Source organism: Dermochelys coriacea, chromosome 4 (genome assembly GCF_009764565.3).
Source record: "Dermochelys coriacea isolate rDerCor1 chromosome 4, rDerCor1.pri.v4, whole genome shotgun sequence".
NCBI lineage: Eukaryota > Metazoa > Chordata > Testudines > Dermochelyidae > Dermochelys > Dermochelys coriacea.
Window position 1 is genome coordinate 144,988,182 of NC_050071.1, and position 19,577 is coordinate 145,007,758.

The following is a 19,577-nucleotide window of genomic DNA, read 5'->3' on the forward strand; positions in this document are numbered from 1 at the left end:
TGTCTGATTGCTGCTGCCCCTGGGGGCGAAGCTGGGATTTCCTAGGGATTTCCAGGTGTCTCTCAGCTGCCAGCTTTCCAAGGGGGCAGGAGGCCTCGTCCTGCCACACTGCGGGCAGAAAGTGGTGCCCTGCTCGCAGCCACTCCAGGAGCTGGGCAGGGCGAGCTGCAGCCAGGCTCTGCGCAGGGTTTCTTCTAGGGGCGGGGGGCAGCGCTGTCTCCCCCTTGCAGACCTGCTGCGTTCACAGAGCTAAGAGCTGGGGGGGCAGGAGCCATTGTCGCCTAATAAATGCGTTAGTCTCTAAGGTGCCACAAGTCCTCCTTTTCTTTTTGCGAATACAGACTAACAGGGCTGCTGCTCTGAAGCCTCTCCTTCCTGTGTCCTGGCATTAGGGCCAGGCCGGTCAGGGGAGCCCTGCATGAGTGCACGGGGAGGGGTAGAGCCAGCCCCCTTCCCCCCAGCCCCGGCCCATGGGGCTTGGTCCCTCCGCCGCGCCCCAGAGCGCAGCTGGCCGGGGGAGCTGCCCATGGCCAGGGCTTCCTGCCCCCGGCCCCGGGCAGCGGAGATCGCAGCCTGGCGGGGGGCTCGCGGGAGCCATGGGCTGCCCCCGCCCTGCCGGCCCCGCAACGCCGACCCCGGGCTGCGACCTGGCGGGAGCCTCAGGCCCGGGGGCCGTGGGGGCGGGGGGGGGCAAAAGCCAGAAGCACGTGGCCAGGGAGCCCCGCCCCCGCGCTCACGCTGCCCCCCGCGACGACCGACGCCGCGGAGGCGGAAATCGGACGTGACGTCTCCGCGCTGGGGCCGCCGTGTCGTCATTTCCGGAGCTGCTCGGGCTTGTGGGATTGCAAGATGGCGGCGATCAGCGGCGTCCGGGCGGTTGCCGGGGTGAGAGCCGCGCGGGGGCCGGCGGGGCGGGCCTGGGCTCCTCCCGAGGCGGGGGCCGCGTCGCCCTGGACTGGGGAGCGGGAGCGGCCCGAGGGGAGAGGGGTCAGGCCGAGAGCAGGGCTCAGGCCGGGGGCGGGGGGGTACGGGCCGGGGGCGGCCCGAGGGGAGAGGGGGCCGGGCCGAGAGCAGGGTTTAGGCCGGGGGCAGGGGCGCGGGGGGGTACGGGCCGGGGGCGGCCCAAGGGGAGAGGGGGCCGGGCCGAGAGCAGGGCTCAGGCCGGGGGCGGGGGGGTACGGGCCGGGGGCGGCCCGGGCCGGGGGGAGAGGGGTCAGGTCGAGAGCAGGGTTCAGGCCGGGGGCGCGGGGGGTACGGGCCGGGGGCGGCCCGAGGGGAGAGGGGGCCGGGCCGAGAGCAGGGTTCAGGCCGGGGGCGGGGGCGGGGGGGTTCGGGCCGGGGGCAGCCCGAGGGGAGAGGGGGCGGCCCGGGCCGGGGGGAGAGGGGTCAGGCCGAGAGCAGGGCTTAGGCCGGCGGCGGGCCCGAGGGGGGCGGGGGGGGTACGGGCCGGGGGCGGCCCGAGGGGAGAGGGGGCCGGGCCGGGGGGAGAGGGGTCAGGCCGAGAGCAGGGTTCAGGCCGGGGGCGGGGGGGTACGGGCCGGGGGCGGCCCGAGGGGAGAGGGGGCCGGGCCGAGAGCAGGGTTTAGGCCGGGGGCAGGGGCGCGGGGGGGTACGGGCCGGGGGCGGCCCAAGGGGAGAGGGGGCCGGGCCGAGAGCAGGGCTCAGGCCGGGGGTGGGGGGGTACGGGCCGGGGGCGGCCCGAGGGGAGAGGGGGCCGGGCCGAGAGCAGGGTTCAGGCCGGGGGCGGGGGCGGGGGGGTACGGGCCGGGGGCAGCCCGAGGGGAGAGGGGGCGGCCCGGGCCGGGGGGAGAGGGGTCAGGCCGAGAGCAGGGCTTAGGCCGGGGGCGGGCCCGAGGGGGGCGGGGGGGTACGGGCCGGGGGCGGCCCGAGGGGAGAGGGGGCCGGGCCGGGGGGAGAGGGGTCAGGCCGAGAGCAGGCTTCAGGCCGGGGGCGGGGGGGGGTACGGGCCGGGGGCGGCCCGAGGGGAGAGGGGGCGGGCCGGGGTTGGGCCCAGGGGAGGGGGCTCTAGGCTGCAGGTTTCTCATTCTCTGCCTCCTTCCCTCGCAGGCTCTCCTGCGCACCCAGGGCCATGGGGCCTGGAGGACCCTCAGCGCCTCCGCCGCCCCCCAGCAGACTATGAGACGCCAGGTGAGGGACCCCCGCGTGCCCCAGCTTGGAGCGGGGAGATGGCGCCTCCTCAGGGCCTCCCATCCTTACCCGCTCCCCTGGGGACACTGTGGGAGCAGGCACCGGGGGAGACGCAGCCCCTATCTCAGGGGGGCCAGGTGCTGCTGGGGAGGGTTTCTCTGGTTCACTGCAGCTCTGCTGCCAAGTCTCGCTATTCTGTCCTTATGCTCTATAGGCCCCTCTTCCGTGCTCATCACCCTAGTACCTAAGTGCCTCCCAGTCACTCACAGAGCGATGTGCTCACCTATCCCGCATGTGGTGTTTGATCTCCCACGTGCTCACACATGGGCTCTTCCGTGGATTTGGTTTTCAGAGGGCTGAGTCTTTCTCCAGCACAGAGTCAGATGGGGAAGGTAGTGGGTAGATGGGTATTTCTTCCCTATTCAAGGAGCAAAGATGCAGTGACCACAACAGAAGAAATGAAGTCCTGAGGATGCATTAAAAAGCCATAGGAACTAACATGGACAACACTGTGTGGGATAATGTGGACTCATCTAGAGAAAGATGAGGCAGGGGCTGAGAGAGCCATTTAGTGGCTGCTTTGTGAAATGAAAGGGTAGCCATTGGTGACTGCATCTTGAGACTAGAGCTGTGATTGTGAAGGTCCCAATGTTGCCAACTCATCATTGTACTGTGATTCTGATCTGGTGGTGGTCTTAAAGCCCCAGCACCTGATGTCAAATGTTAGGAGCTCTCATGGTGCAGAGTAGAATTTAAAATTGTGAACCCAAAATGCTCAAAATCCAAAAGGCAAAGAAAGAACCCCACGCTATTATTTACATGTTAAAAGACCTATTTTTTAACCCATGACTTTTTGGAGCTTTGCCCTGAATTTTTGAATGCTTTAGCTTGGCAGTATAGAGGCCCAGAGAGGATAATTACAAGTCATAGATTCATAGATACTAAGGTCAGAAGGGACCACTCTGATCATCTAGTCCGACCTCCTGCACAGCGCAGGCCACAGAATCTCACCCACCCACTCCTGCGAAAAACCTCACCCATGTCTGAGCTATTGAAGTCCTTAAATCATGGTTCAAAACTTCAAGGAGCAGAGAAGCCTCCCTCCAGTCAACCATGCCCCATGCTACAGAGGAAGGCGAAAAAACCTCCAGGGCCTCTCCAATCTGCCCGGAGGAAAACTCCCTCCCGACCCCAAACATGGCAATCAGCTAAACCCTGAGCACATGGGCAAGATTCACCAGCCAGATACCCAGGAAAGAGTTTTCTATAGTAAATCAGATCCCATCCATCTAATATCCCATCTCAGGGGATTTGGCCTATTTACCTTGAATATTTAAAGATCAATTACTTACCAAAATCCCATTATCCCATCATACCATCTCCTCCATAAACTTAACGAGTAGAAGCATAAAACCAGATAGATCTTTTGCCCCCACTGCTTCCCTTGGAAGTCCTGGGATGGGGTTTACATATGGAGAGAGATTGCAAAATCCAAGGCTGTTTAGCCTTGGAAGGAAAAGATCTATCACTTGATTGATGGGATTTATGATTTCTTGTGGAAGTTGCCTTTTTTATTTTTTTTATTTTGTCTCATGGGTCATTGAATATTAATGACAGGTAAATTTAGAACAAATAAAAAGACATTTTTTATACAGAACGTGGCTAAATAATTTATAGACACATAGGGTCAAGGTCAAATACTAAGGTCAGATTTGTAAAAGAGCTGGCTAAGTTTGTAACTAAGACCATTCTATAGAAGTTTGTGCTGAAATGGAGTAATAAAACCCCATGCTTCAGGACATCAGCTGATCACTACAGTTATTAGGAAGGGATATATTGCCCTATATACAACGGTGACCAGGTGTACTAAGATTTTTCATCTTCCTTTGATGTATCAGGTGTTGGCCAATGCAGGAGTGGATGAACTAATGGTGTCCTATGTTAAATATGGGTGCCCTGGTAGTCTTTGTCTCTTTCTCCATCGTGGGATGAGGAAAAGTTTATGCAAAATCTCCATCTCAAGTGCTTGTTCTCTGACTCTTTAGCTTGTGATGCCTGTTGATTGACATTAACTGTAACTCTTATATATAAAGGTTTCAGAGTGGTAGCCGTGTTAGTCTGTTTCAGTAAAAACAACGAGGCGTATTTGTGACACCTGAGAGACTAACAGATTTATTTGGGCATAAGCTTTCGTGGTGGGTTTTAGCCCAGGAAAGCTTCTGCCCAAATAAATCTGTTAGTCTCTCTGGTGCCACAAGTCCTCCTCGTTCTTTTTGTTATATATAAAGACACCCATTAATTTTTTATGTGAGTGAACATCATGTGGTTTAGATTAAAGATAAAGCTGTCTCCTGGGTACAGGGAACAAATACCATGCAACCTCTGACCCTCTGTGCTCTACTTTCAAGTAGCAAGCTTTGCCCTGCACATTGGGTCTTATTTGATTTAATCCATCAGAGAGAGTTTCATGGGGGAACTGAATGTTGCTACAGTGAGTCTTGGGTCAGTTCCTTCTGGAAGATTCCTGTATTCTCCTACATCAGAGGCCAGGTGTTTCCCAGAGACACTGACCATCAGAGAGGGTCTTAGCAGCTTCCATTCACCCTTTGAAAGTTGTAAGGACTCAAATCCTGGTACCAGCTCCACCAAGGGGATTGTCCCTGCGCATACCTGTGAGACCTAGAGAAGTAGGTAAAGGCATTGATGACCCCCAACATTTTGAGAATGACAGTTCTCGTCTTGCTGTTTCTGGCAGTAGCATGTGAGAGCCACCTCTGACTGGGGTTGCTCTTTCAGAAGAGGGGGGTGCAGTATTGCAGATAGGGTATGTGCTGTCCCACTCTTGTTGAGTGATATTGTGAAGGATGGTGACAGGAGAATTAACCCCTCTCGATTTCCTGTTCCAGACAGAGAAACCTGAAGGGGTGTTCAAGGTCACCATGCTGCCTGGAGATGGGGTTGGCCCGGAGCTTATGCATTCTGTCAAAGAGGTGTTCAAGGTAGTAGCCACTTACTCCTCATTGAGACTGTGGGGAAGAGAGAGAAATAACATAATGGCAGGAGTTGTCTTGCAAGGCAGTTGGATTGTGTATGTGCTCCTGCCATATCCAGGTGGGACTGTTATCTTCCCCCTGCTCCCAGACAGCTGTGGATGGATAAAACCATTCTATTTCTTAAACCCTTTTCTGTACGTTAATTGAAGCGCAACTCACTTCTCTTTAGTGCTGAGGAAGGGTGCTAGACTGAGAATCCTGGAGGATGTCCCCTGTTCTCCCCAGAACAGGTTCAACATGGGTAGCAACCATGCTAAGCTTCCCACATATACCCGAGTGTGCACCGACCCTAACTACGAGGGCCCATTTCAAAGAGGGAGAAGACAAGTTCAGTTTCTGTGGCCCAGTCAATCCTTGTGTGTCTGATGTGACTGCCAAAAAAATCTTGTACCAGCTGTGGCGGTGGTTTTGATGTGGATGTTTGCGTCATCTACACAAGTTGTGTTAGGGGTTACAATGCTGTTGTTGTTCAAACTGTTTGGAACCCTCTTAACTGTGTTTTAACCATACCCCCAAGCCAGCCTACAGCCCTGCTCTGACCAAGGGAGTAGCGCAGTTTGGGGACAAATTTAAAACGCAATTAGACACTGGCTTTGTTACAAGACAAACCTGCTTTTAACTGTGGTGTAAATGACTCTCCTGACATGGAGGTAGTTGTATAAAGTCTCGTCTGCGCTATCCTAAGAGACTGGACTGACATCTGGGACCCAAGTAATCATCGGATGGCAGAAACTTTTGTTCTGAAAAATAATTTAAAATATTTCAAGATTGGACATACAAAAAGAAATGACTTAATCTCTCATAGTAGCTGTTAGGTTACTGATCTCCTCTCTTTGGAAAAAGAATCCAACTCCGGAGGTATGGCTCAAAAAATACAGGAGGTGGTTGTTACAGAAAAATTAATATACCAGTTATGTACCCAGAAAAATAACCAGAGGACAACTCTGGTATTTGGTTACCATTTATTAAATACTCAAAATACATTCACTTTCTAAAAACCAGCACACCTCTCCAATTTTTTTGAATGTTAACATTTGATAGACATGCCTGGTTTGTTAAATATGCCTAATCAGAGAGTTCATTCAATTTAATAAAATCACTGAAAATGACACGTCCTAAGTAGCGTCAAGATGCTCTCTCTGTAACACAGTAACACCCTGTTAGAGAGACCCATTGTTTATATTTCTGTTTAATGTTTATCTAAACCAAAGTTCAGTGTTGTGATGATTATTGTGTGTCTCTGATAGTTACATGCCTAGGATTTGTAAATTGGTTAAAACTTCCTAAACACAGACATAGTTTAAAAAACAACAGCATTTCGTTATGAATCTGGAGCTGGATTGAATAAGTGACCTAGAGATCAGAGGCTCTGATCCCAATCCTAATCCCTAAAACCATACAGTCCCCTCCTTCTCCCGATGCACACCATCCTCAGCCTATGCTCAGAGAGAAACCAGAGACTTGAAGGTGAAAGGCTCCATATCCCAATCTCTTGATCCACCCAGTCACCAAGCTCATTTTGGCTAATACATATAAAGTGATGTAATGAACAGCCTCTGAACTGTGACCCAGCAAAGTCCCATCTTTACATCTGTGTCTGTATTGGGCAGGCTGCTGGCGTCCCTGTGGAGTTTGACGAGCACCACCTGAGCGAAGTGCAGAACATGGCGTCAGAGTTAAAACTGGATGAGGTTGTTGACTCTATGAAGGAGAGTAAAGTGGCCATTATAGGTATGGGATGGTGGCAGCTCATTGACTGCATCTGTCAGGTGTACATGGATCTTTGTCCACTCCATGCTACGGCAATCTCCCCCAGCCTCCAAACCACGCTTTCAGACTGCCGGGCTTTTTGTGGGCTGACGATTGGAGAAGGAAACCTGATGCCAGTTTTCCTGATTTCTATCTCCTGCTCTGTCACTGAGTTACTCTGTGACCTGGAGAGGCTCACTTAACTTCTGTGCCTCAGTTTCTCCTCTGTAAAATGAGACTGGTACTTATCATCTGACCAGCTGGGGAGTCTTAAGACCTTTCTGACCCTTGGCTGGAAAGTGATTGGCATGTTTAGTAATAAAAAGGGGGCACTGAGGGTTTGTGACACTTTGGTGCAGGTAGATGAGGTGCTTCTAGGGTCATTTTACTGCCTCCCTACACAAGGGGGGGGTCATACTGCTGTCGCTTGTCAAGATGGGAAGGAGCAGAACAGCTTTTAACTTTCTCTGGTCTGACGTGTTTCATACACCAAGAATCCCAAAGCACTTTGCCCAGTGCCAGATCCGCTGTGGTAGTGCAAGATCTGTGTAAAGCAGACTCAGCAGCCATAATGCACTTAGCAGTGGCTCATACAGTGCAGGACCTCTTTATCTTACATAGTATCTTCTGTAAAAACTGTAGCCCATGTTGGCTTACAGATCTAATACAAGGATACTGCACCTTGGAATGTTAGAACCTGCTGAGGGAATATCGGGCAGGACACTGTAATTGTGCCAGACTCTTAAAAAAACGTGCCTGGGGGATTTCAGTCTTCATCCCAGAAGTTGCCATAGCTGGGTAGTAGTTTTAGTAGTCTGGGTAGTCTTGTCTCCTCCAGCCAGTACTCCTAGTAGCATGTCGTCCTAGATTTTAAGTCCTACAGGACCATTGTGACGATTTAGGCTGACTCGTTCATGATGCAGGGCAAAGTCCTTCACCCAGTGATTCTTACATAGAGCACCTTACACAAACCTCTTAGAATGAGAGCCAATCTCTACGTAAAGACTTCAAGTGATGGAAGATTTACCAAGTCCGTTGGTGAGCTGTTCCAAAGGGTAATTACTCTGACTGCTAAAAAATTGCATCCTATTTCTAACTTGAATTTGTTTAGTTCCAACTTCCAGGCATTAGATCTTGTTCTACCTTCATTTGCTAGATAAAGAGCCCCCTAATATCTGATGTATTTTCAATGTATAAGTACTTATAGAAGGAGATCTGTTTGTCTCTTAATCTTGTCTTCAGTAAGTCAAATAGATTGAGCTTCTAAATATTCTGTGCAACTCTTTGCCAGAGGATGTCGTGAAGGTCAAGATCATAACAGGGTTCAAAAAAGAACTAGATAAATTCATGGAGGATAGGTCCATCAATGGCGATTAGCCAGGCTGGGCAGGGATGGTGTCCCTAGCCTCTGTTTGCCAGAAGCTGGAACTGAGTGACAGGGGATGTATGACTTGATGATTCCCTGTTCTGTTCATTCCCTCTGGGGCACCTGGCATTGGCCACTGTCTGAAGACAGGATCCTGGGCGAGATGGACCTTTGGTCTGACCCAGTGTGGCCGTTCTTATGTTATCCTGACTGGGCATAAGTTCAGATTCTGCTGTGAGACTGGATCACATAATATGTGGTCCAGAGGTACCAAGGGGCTGGACCCTATTGAGCTCTCAGATGTTGTGCAGCACCGTAAACTCCTTACGCAAGGTTAAAAACAAAATCGCCTTTCATCCCCCCTGTCCCATGCTGTGGGGTTCTGAGGGTTTATAGTAGCTGGTAGTTGATTTTGTACTTGTGCTTTCTTACCAGTTCTGCTGACTTTTCTGTCATTACAGGAAAGATCCACACTCCCATGGAATACAAAGGAGAGCTGGCCTCCTATGACATGAGGCTCAGGTATGTTTCTGTCGTGCATGTTCAGAGGCCCTGTGCATCAACAAACATCAGTAAAAATCTCCTACTGCAAATGAGCTATTCAGGGTGTTCTGGACACCTCATTTATGAATGGCATTTAGGCACTAGGTCCAGGGCAGGAGTGAAGTTCATGGGTTATTGGAACACAAACAGGTATCTGCAAAATCTTCACTGGCCAGACACTTTATTGTTTTTCTTACTTATGATCCGTTGACTCTGCTTCTTGCTGTGTCTGGGAGATCCCCCAGGAACAGTCGGTAGGTGGGGTTCAGGGTGGCAGTTTATGGACACATCCCACAGAGGGCCAAAGAGGCCTCAATGGAGGAAGGAAATGGGATTAGCAAGTGGTCAGCAATGGGGGCTAGGCTTGTACGGAAGAGTCTCTTTTTTTAAAATTCTGATCAAGACGGGTCTGTACCATCACACGGGATTTATTACTGGCCTGGAGGTGGGAAGAATTCTCCTGATCCTGATATTCCTCTCACAGGCGCAAGTTAGACCTGTTTGCCAACGTTGTCCATGTGAACAGTTTACCTGGCTATAAAACACGACACAACAACTTGGATCTTGTGATCATCCGGGAGCAGACAGAGGGGGAGTACAGCTCTCTGGAACATGAGGTAGGGAAGGCTCTGTCCTGCACCCAATCCTTTTCTGTGCCATACGGGGAAGCCAGTTCCAGGCCTTGTATGTGGTACTTCCCTGATGGCACTGCATTAGACCTTGGTGAGTTTCGCTGCCCTTCTGGCCTCATCCTTGCAGAGTTTGGCTCAGACCCTTCTTGAGTGGCGGTGCTAGGAGCGTGGGGATGCGGGGAAGAGCTTTCCTGTGTGACGTGGGTATTTGGAGGGACAGGCAGAAGAGGAGATGATGTTTGTAACTAGACTGTGTGACAGCCAAGGGGGTGAAGGGGAGCTTGAACTATCTACAAGTACTGGAAGCGTGTAAAGCCCAAAGAGGAAGCTGAATCAGTGTGGAGTCAGGAGCTGTAACCAGGAGTGGTGGTGTGACTCCAGGCAAAGAAAAAGGCCAGGGGCTGGGAGAAGCTTCCTGCCAGCGTTTGGCTGGAGAATGATCTCCCAAGGAGAAGTGGTGCTTTGGGGGACATACTAGCCTGGTCAGAGCCATGGAGCAAAGACTCTCGGGGCCAATTCCACAGTGACGCCTGAAGAGATGGGCTGTCTTGAGTTCCTCAGGGGCTTCTCCCTATAGTGTCACGTGTTTGCTTGAAGGGATGCTCTACATCTCTTCCTCTCCTTTCCCCAAAGGAATCAGATGGGGAGTTAAACTCCGCTTCCCTTGGAGCCTGAGCCCAGTGTCAGTCCGGGGGTGATAGCTGGCAGGGCTGAGTGGGATCTCCTCGTTGGGTGTGCACTGCCGGCTGGGGCAGAGCACAGGGTTGTGTGGCACCTGGTGCAGCACAGCCAGAGCCACTAACGTGTGTCCATCAATGTTCAGAGCGTGAGGGGAGTCATTGAGTGCTTGAAGATCATCACCCGGGACAAGTCGCAGCGCATCGCCAAATTTGCCTTTGACTACGCCACCAAGAAAGGGCGTTCAAAGGTCACAGCAGTGCACAAAGCCAACATCATGTGAGTGTGATGAGACGGGTCTGATAGCACGGGGACCAAAGTGGGGTGTCTAGCAGTTATGGGATACGCAGCAGCTGCCACCAGTGCCCTGGGTGTAGGTCTTTGAAATCCCCTCTGTCTGGAAGAGCCTTTCAGCGCAACTCGGAGTTGAGTGATGTTGACGCTTTCTTGGCGTTAGTGCCCTTTCTCTGCACATGCTTAAAACACCAACATGGGTGTAACAAAGCCCAGCAGTGTGAGATTGTGAGACAGTCAGCCCTGGCTGTGTGTCTGCAGGGTGTTTGATGGGGAGGGTGAGAAGCTTGTTCACTTGCTGGGTGAAATTCTGGCCTCATTGAATTCAGTGGCAGAACTCCCACCGACTTCCGTGGGGCCAGGATTTCACCTCTGTCTATCATATGCACACCTATGTCGGTGGGGTGCAGTGGGACCTGCCCGTCTCTGAGCTATTGTGGGTTCAGTTCACAGACAGCATTTTGAAAGGAACTCTCAGAAAGCTTGTTGGGTGGCTGAGTCCATCGTCGGGCCCCTGCTCTCCCTGCAGGGGATGCTGGGGCAGCGTGGAGTCTGTTAATATGAATGTCTGTCGCTCTCTTTCCTCAGGAAGTTGGGGGATGGGCTCTTCCTCCAGTGCTGTGAAGAGGTGGCAGAATTGTATCCCAAGATCAAATTCGACACCATGATCATTGACAATTGCTGTATGCAGGTGAGAATGGCTTGCAGTCCCATGCATGTGCACATCCATGCTGCACCCTCTGATGCTGATAATCTGCATGAGCAAAGCAGGTGAAGAACCTAGCATGGTAGGCAGCCACGTCAGGTGCCCTTGGAATGCTGTCCGTGATGTGCTTTGCGAAGGATGCAGTGTTAACTGGGCTGTCACATCGCGTTGTGTCACGTCCTGTGTAAGGCACATGGACACGTAGCACCTTCCTTTCAGGGCTGCACAGTTGAGGATGACAGGAGCTGTAGGTGCCCAGCACCTCTGGTAATCGGTCCCTAGGTAATAATTCCAGATAATTCTGTCTTGCAGAATTCTGCTTGCCTGCAGGAATGATTCTGACATGAATAAATTCTCTGTTTCACCATCAGTCCCCCCAGGAAAGCTTGGAGATACCCAGGGTTTCCGGGCTGATACTTCTCAATGACAATTTTGCCAGGTTTCTCTGATTTTCTTTCTGAGAGCGCATAGGATCTCAGCCCTGTCGGTGGGATGTATGGCTGGGTGGCTTTATTTCAGTAATATTCCCGGTGCCTGTTGGTCCTTGGCTGCTGGGGCTCCGGGAGCAGCCACCCATCTTGTTTCTGTCCTAGGGATTCTTGAGGCAGCTATGTTGTCATCTCGGGTCTCCTCTCAGCCCGGTGCTGCTGCCGAACCTGGGTGCATCCGAAGAAGATCGTTTGCCTATTAATACCTAGGCACTAATCTATGAATGTCATTGCTTGGGCCCTTTGTTGGCCAGTCTAGGGCATGGTGAGATGTGGCCCTTTGGGTGATCCCATCAGCACTGGTGTGCCTAGAAGTGCTGCAGAGTACATTAGACCATGCTGATCTGTAGCAGGGGAGGGAATGGTGTGGAGGGTCTCATGCACGTCTGCTTCTGTTCCCCTCTGTGCAGCTGGTGCAGGACCCCCACCAGTTCGATGTCCTTGTCATGCCAAACCTGTATGGAAACATCATTGATAACCTGGCTGCTGGCTTGGTGGGAGGCGCCGGTGTGGTTCCTGGGGAGAGTTACAGTGCTGAGTACGCGGTGTTTGAGATGGTAAGTGACCCAGTTGTGCCACGGCTTCTGTGTTCCACTTGAGTGACTTCCCTTGCTCATCCCCTCTGTCACACAGCTGCTTGTTCCCTAGCTTCTGTCATCTTCCCTGTCTCCTGCCACGGGGCCAGTGGATCCAGAGAGCCCCTCCCAGGATGGGGCTGGACACCCCCCCCCCCACACACACACACCCCTCCCACAGCAGCAGTGTAGAACACGGTCTGATTGTGGTTCTCTTCACACAGGGTGCCCGCCATCCATTTGCCCAGGCCGTGGGCAGAAACATTGCCAATCCCACTGCCATGCTGCTCTCCGCTGCCAACATGCTGCGGCATCTCAAGTAGGTGCTTGTTCTCGGGCGTATGCGCATGCTGCACTACATGTGGGTGGGGGGCAGGGCATGCCAGCCTTTCAGGTGGGCAAGCCAGGGGATGGGTGTGAATTCCATTGGCATACATAGGCCTGGAGCTGAAATGTTGGTTTTTTGCTAGCTTGGAACATCACTCCAATATGATCTCCGATGCGGTGAAGAGGGTGATAAAAGTCGGTAAAGTGAGTACCTGGCAGCTCTGAGCCCTTTCACTGCTGCTTACCTCTTGCCTGTCCTGGTCCAGAGCTCCTGAGTACCTGCTTCCTTTCTGGAGCCTGTTGGCTGGGACTTCTCTCTAGCTCCTGTCCCCAAGAGGGGGAAGCAGTGCAGTGTTTGCCACTCGGTGAGACTAGGGGAATTCCTTAGCATGGGGACTTCCTGCACCATAACAGACTGATTCTCAGGCCTTGTTGCACTCATGTCTGCATCTTTCTTACCTGTACCCGACTGATTTCCTGTTGTGACAGCTGTGGAAACGTTTGGGCCCCTCCCCAGGGAGTTCTTGGTAGAGTTCACTTTCCTTGGGAGAAATCAGATCCCCAGGCAGAGGTCACTGTCTTGCCATCTCCATGGCCACGTTATCGAAGCTTCCACTGAGCCAGACCGGCCAACTAGTTTGAGCTGTCTATGTTCGTAGAACGGGACGCAGTTTGTCGATGTTGCTGTGTTTGCTTGTCTCCAGACCTGAGGCTGCTACTCCCTGCTGGCTGTGGGGGGCTTGGTGCACTTTAGTGTCTATTCTTCCAGTTTGCAGCAGAGCTGTGGGAGGAGCTCGGGGGGGTTTCAGAAAGGGGTTCAGGAGCTCGGGGAAGTTGCTTTGCTGTCATCATGTTTCCTGTCCCATCTTGTGTTCGTTTCCCTGGGTTTACATCCACATTTCTCCATTTTTGTTTCTCCCCCTCCCTGTGTTGGATTTTTAGGTTCGGACGCGGGACATGGGCGGTTACTCCACCACCTCGGACTTCATCAAGTCTGTGATTGACAACCTGCACCCACACTATGGTGTCTAGGTCCCCACCTGCATGTGGGAGTTGCTTGGACTTGACTCTGTCTCCAGCACCCATTTCTAGTGTACAAACCAAATGGACCTTTCTCACCCTGCTCCCACCCCTAGGAAAGAACCTGTATCATGTCTCACTCCCCCCTCCCCCTGCTTGGGCTGCTGGAGCCAGCCCGCCTGAAACCGCAACCCAAAGGGAGAAGGGACTCACCTCTCCCCCAGCCCAGTTATCTGTTACCAACCTCAATCGTGATCAATGGTCACCAGAAAGAGGCGCGGTCTGAGTGCAGGATTGGGAGCCTGGGGTCTAATCCTGGCTCTCCCACTGGTTCGTCACCTGTCTCAGCTTCCCTCTCTGTGCAGTAGGGATCGTGCTGACCTCCCTACATTGCACGGGAGTTCAGGGTCAGCTAGTTCACATTGTACCGTGCTTTGAGGCTGAGAAAGGACTAAGCCTAAATATTCGACTGCTGCTCCAGCTAAGGCCTCCCTGCAGTGTGGCTGACCGGGGCTGTCACATCCACATGGTCTTGTCTAGTTCCTGGTTGCTGCTGCAGCAGCATCTGCCTGTTCCAGAGGGGCTTAGCTGTAGCTTGGGACCATCCAGGGTGGAGACCCCCGTCCACAAAGTGACAAAAGAAGTCGAGTATTGGCTTGGAGTGAAGTAAAATTTCATCCCAGTTAATCTGAACAGATGGAAAGTAGGAAATTTCAGTCTCTCCTCCTGTGTGTGTGTGTGTGTGTGTGTGTGTGTGTGTAAAAGAGGGGGGTGGGAGGATAACTCCCTATGTCATCCTCCTAACTTCATCCCCCTCCCAAGGGAAGATTGCGGGAGGATCCTTTTCCGTTAGCAATACAATTCAACACTGACCTCGGAAAGAAGTGTTAGCCACTGAGCAGAGCTAGAGGGCAGGAGGCCTAGCACGCTCCTCCCAGATCAGAATGTCACCGCACAGGTAGGATGGCACTCCAGGACGTGTTGATCTTTGCAGCTGACGCAGATCATCCTTGGGGGCCCATCTGTACCTACAGGTGCTTTCCTCCTTAAGTCCTGCCAACCAGCCTCCCTGATGAAACTCAGGCCCTTCCCTCAGGCTGGGTGCTGGGCTGGGCTCTAGGCTGGTTCGCGCACCCCTGTCTGGTGCACTACAGAGCAGAGTGCAGTCCTGATTACTGTAGCATTGTCCTGCCTGTCGCTCACCCTGCCCTGCATCGTTGTTCACTGCAACTCGGTCTGTGCCAGGCCTGTCTAAGGAAGAAGAGGCCAGACTATGCATGGCTGTGTGCACGTCCGAGGGGAGGCGCTGCCTGGGCTGCACGTTGAAAATGTGGCGTGAGTCATGCGCTTGCTGCTTTGCCTGCATGGGGTGCACTGGTGTCATTGACACGCCGGATGCCAGCACCTCCCTGCGTGGGCAGTCACGCTCAGAAAACACGTACACCACAAGTGCATGTGCACCAGTGGGAGCTTCTGAAACGTTGGTCCTATCAGTGAAGTCCTGACTCCGGCTCTGAAGGGTTAAGGAGACCAAGACCTTTTCATTGGTAGAATTCCAGATGGGCCAGGGTGGGGTCTGGCCTAAAGGACCCAAACAGCAAGGCTGCAGTTAGCTTGTAGATGATGGATTAGGAAAGCAGGTCTGGGCCAGGCATGCACCTCCGGCTCTCAGGCCCCTATTGCAGTGCTGGGCCACTGCCGTGTGGGCTGGGAGCACTCCTCAGGAAATGCAGAATGTATTTATTGGGCTTTGTACTATCACTCATGAATAAATTGTCAAACTCTCCCCTCCCTCCCTGCTTCTTCTCAGGCACTGCGTATCTCCATGAGTCCTAGTTCCAGCTCTGCCTTAGCACTGCATGCGGGTCTCTCCCCAGCAAACATTGCTGAGCCTGACAAGAGCACCCTTGGCCCTTCCCTGGTAGGCCAGTGCAGGAGCCAGATCGCTCCAGAGTGGGAACTTGGCTGTGCTGAGCCTTGAGCCGGGCGCAGGAGGGAGTCAGCCCCAGAAAGAGGGGCACTCCACAAGCCTGCTTTTCCCCTGGTGGCTGGAGCAGTGGAGGCTAAAACTCTGCCTCAGGGAGCCAGCCCAAGGTGGAGCATGCCTGGCGCTCTGCATGGATCACAGGCCAGTCATTCAGGGCCAATCCCTAATACCTCTGCTAGCATGTAGGGATTCCTTCCGAGAGCCTGTGGGAGGCCGGCCTTTGGGCGCAGGAGAGCTCCGTCCCTGGAGTTCGCTGCCTGCTGTTCAGTGTGTGTGACAGGCACCTAAACCCACTCACAGACCAGGACCCCAGGGTGCCTGGTGCTGTACACAGAACAAAAAGATGGCTCCTGCCCATCTAAGACCAGGTAGGTGGGGAATACAAGGAACCAGAGTGATAGTATTGACAGGCAGGCAGAGGTATCAGCGCCCCAGCAGCCTAACCCGTGTCATGGGATTTCTTTTGTTGGTGTCCCATTGAAGGAGAGACTGGGAGGAGGATAAGGAGATTATGGGGAACCTCCTAAAGGTGAGGGCAGCAGAAGAGAAAGCAGGCCGGGGCTCCTTTGAAAATGAAGCCCCGTGTGATGGAGGCTGAGATCATGGGCTGACTGGCGGCAGGAGCTGTTATGAGAAGTCAGCTGGGGACAGGCAGGGAAGAGCCTTGATGTGCCAGAGGAGCCAGCGGAGGGCTGGGAAGAGAGGTATACACCAGGCTAGGAAAATGAGCCCCAGCAGCACTCAGCCTGGGTCTAGGTAGGGCAAGAGGGCATGGCAGTGAGCCAAGGGTGGATTTGGGTGGACAGCAGTGGCAGCAGCAGTGAGGAGAGAAGAGGCAGGAGCAGGAGAGAGGCCCAGCACCCCCACCACAGTCTGCCCCAGGTCCAGGAGTGTGAGGCCAGCAGCAGAGGCTGCATCAGCCAGAGGGACCCAGGTGTCCTCTGCGCTGGGCCTGCTTGCAGCAGGAGCCTGGTGTTTCTGTCTGCTGCCCACTCAACAGCTTTGCATGGGGAGGGGGGGCAAGATGAGCCTGTGCAGACACTGGGGAGGGCAGAGCTCCTGTCAGTCAAAGCAGGGGCCACCAGCTGCACAAGCCACTGCCCACCTGGGCCTAGCTGCTGGGATCCCCTCCTCTCCGTTCCTTTATTTAGCCTGGTGAAGGTGGACATCCGCCTGCCAAGACCCGCACTTCCCCTGCTACAGAGCTGGGGCAGTGCAGGTGGGGCAGCAGGGGGGGGAATTGCCGAGTCGCTGGAACTGATCTTGCTACAATTTGAAAGTGTTCGTACCCACCCCTCCTTGCAGGTCCTCGGGGGGCAGCTCAGCCACCAAGCTGGTGCCCATAGATGGGGTGAGGTAGCATAAGGTTGAGTGAGCAGAGACTGGCACACCCCTAGGCCTGCCTGCGCATCCTCCCAGGGCCAGTGGGCTTCTGTCCAGTCTGGTTTCCAGTCTCCAGCAATGAGACTTGTCTCTTCGTGTGCCCATGGGCAGGAAGAGTTACTCCTCAACTCTCCCCTTCATCCAATCCCAGTCTTCTCCCGTGGGGGTACTTCATCTCCCTGCCCCAAGCGTGGGGTCCCCTTCCCGGGTCAGTGAGCACCCAGGCCTGGTGTGGTCGGTGTGACTACATTGCTCAGGGGCATGTGAAATCCACGCTCCCTGCCCGAGGCAGTTACACTGACCTAAGCCAGGGTGTAGCCAGCACGCACTCACCGGGAAAACTCCCCCATCTGCCTAGTGACTGCCTTGCAGGGAGGGGTTGTACCGAGGCTGCTGGGAGAACCCCTCCTGCAGGCCTAGGTCGTATCTACTCTGAAGTGCTGTAGCGGTGCCAGTGTAGACGAGGTGTTATTAAAGCTGGATCTAGATCTTGGATTTCTCTAGCCAACGTCTCCCAGTCTCTCCCTGCGCTCCCCTGCCCCTGGAGCAAGGAATGACCATGTCCTTGCTCTCTACCATGGCGCTTGGGAGATGCAGCTCACAAGTATGTCACATTTCTTTGCTCCTGTTTCTAGAGTGCCTGAGAGTGGGGTGAGGTTTAAATGCTTGATGGTGGGGAGGGGCAAGGGCTAGAAGCTGAGAATTGGTGTGTGATGGGAAGGGAGGAGAGATGGTGTCTGCCGGGGGCAGGGATTAGCATGGCAACTGGCAAGCAGGTGTTTGTAAATGCCAAACTGAACACTTGCCTGTGGGGGGGGGGGGGGGATCCTGGTTTCCATAGCGGGTGGAGGAGTCAGAGGCGCTGGGTTTACCTGCATGGGCCCAGCTTAATCGTGTTTCTCTGCTCGTTCCTATTCACTCTTGGGCTGCTGGGCTCATGGCTGTCCTCACAGGTGTTTGCAGGTCCTGCCCATTTAGTCTCCTCTGAGAGTGTCATTAATAGGTTGCGTTCTTCCCCTGCAGGCAGTGTCCTACAGCAGCTGTGAGCCAGGCTCTGATGCTGAGCCTTCATGCTGCACTGGCCCTTTCCCCTCCTCAATAGGGCTTTTTATTAAACTGTCTGGCAGGGGCAGTAGTGGCTCAGCCCTGGTGGCCTAGCCTTGGCCCAGCCCGCTGCTGCTGGGAATGGTTTTGCAGCTGGGCAGGCCGCTGACAGGCTAAGGGGCTATTTCTAAACTGATCAAGGAACAGCCCGGAGCTGCAGCCTTCTCCTAGCAGCCACCAGTGTGGGGGAAAGGCCTTGGAGCTAGCTGGGGCTCTTTGGTGCCTTTTAGCCTGGCCGTCAGGGTTTCCTGTTTTGAAAGGCCTGGCCCCAGGGCAGGGCTCACTGCAGAGGCGAACGGTGCAGAATTCACAGAGGGCTCCTGCAATGTACCTGTCTGTGCCATGCTAACGGGCCCCACCTCTCTTTTTGCAGGTGCGCACCGCAGACATGGGTGGATACGCCACATCCATTGACTTCACCCAGGCTGTGATAGCAGCCCTGGCTGACTAGGCCCTGCAGAGGCTACTGTTCCTCCTGGGCTCCTGCTTGCAAATCCTCACTGCTTTGACTCCAGCTGCCTGGTAATTTATTGCCTTCAAGAGGGAGCATCCCCACACACAGGCCTGTCTCTGTTGTGCACAATAAAGCAGCCTCCTGGCCACATCTTTTGCAGTGGGTTTCTGCCAGGAGGGGGCACTGTTTGATCTTAGCTGTGGTCCTCCCTGCACCTAACCCTGTGGTGGAGCCAGAGCAGATACTAGCTGCCAGATGTGGGGAGATAGAGGGGGCTGTATGCCCAGCTCCTGTGCCCCTGGGGGGGAGGGGCTTAAAACCAGTACACCCTCCACTTCCTGCTTTCGCAGAGGCCCAGCTGCATGGGGACATCATGCCCCAGGCTGCTCGTTGTAAAAGGGTCACTCCAGTAGTGCCAGGGACGGAGGGAAAGCTGCCACCCTTGCTGGCGTGGACTCAGTGGCCTACACCTGCCCCCCAGCTCGAGGAAAGCATTCTATGCCTGCAGGGGCCCCTCTCTCAGCAGGAGGGAGAGTCAGCCCCCTCCTTGCTCTGACCCAACCCAGGGCTCTTACCTTGCCCCTGAGCCAACTGGGCATAGAATATCAGGGTTGGAAGGGATCTCAAGAGGTTCTAGTCCAACCCCCTGCTCAAAGCAGGACCAACCCCAACTAAATCCCTGGGGGGAGCAGAGCTCAGGCAGCTGGCCAGGGGCTCTCATCAGCACTGGTTGTAACATCTGCTCTGCATTTTGTCAAAGCCTCACCAGGCCTGGCTCAAAGCTACAAATTGAAACAAGCATGATATGTGTGGCCCCAGAGCCTCAAGTGCTGTCTGATTTCCCCCCTTCCCCACCCCAAAAAAACCACCCCTTCATCCCTCTTTGAGTGGTAGTGACCTGAACAGCAGCAGTTACACAGTCAGCTCTGATCACATATGACATAGGCCCAAGCTGGGGATAGATTCAGATGGGAAACCAGCAGGCATGAGAGTGGCTATAAGATGAATGCCTGGCGGCAGGTAAGGCTAAAAGGGCCCATGAGCTCAGCCAGTCTGGGCTCCTGTTTTCA

At 54.0% G+C, this 19,577-nt stretch overlaps 1 protein-coding gene across 1 annotated transcript; it reads left to right on the plus strand.

The window, feature by feature from the left end:
* The first annotated feature begins 724 nt into the window (after positions 1-724).
* IDH3B (isocitrate dehydrogenase (NAD(+)) 3 non-catalytic subunit beta) lies at positions 725-15,365 on the plus strand. Its single transcript, XM_038399006.2, has 12 exons — positions 725-885; positions 2,068-2,148; positions 5,055-5,147; positions 6,812-6,932; positions 8,778-8,838; positions 9,344-9,476; positions 10,315-10,448; positions 11,052-11,154; positions 12,068-12,214; positions 12,457-12,551; positions 12,703-12,763; positions 13,502-15,365. The coding sequence occupies exons 1-12, from the start codon at positions 850-852 to the stop codon at positions 13,589-13,591; spliced, it is 1,155 nt and encodes a 384-aa protein (XP_038254934.1). The 5' UTR covers positions 725-849; the 3' UTR covers positions 13,592-15,365.
* The last annotated feature ends 4,212 nt before the right edge of the window (positions 15,366-19,577 follow it).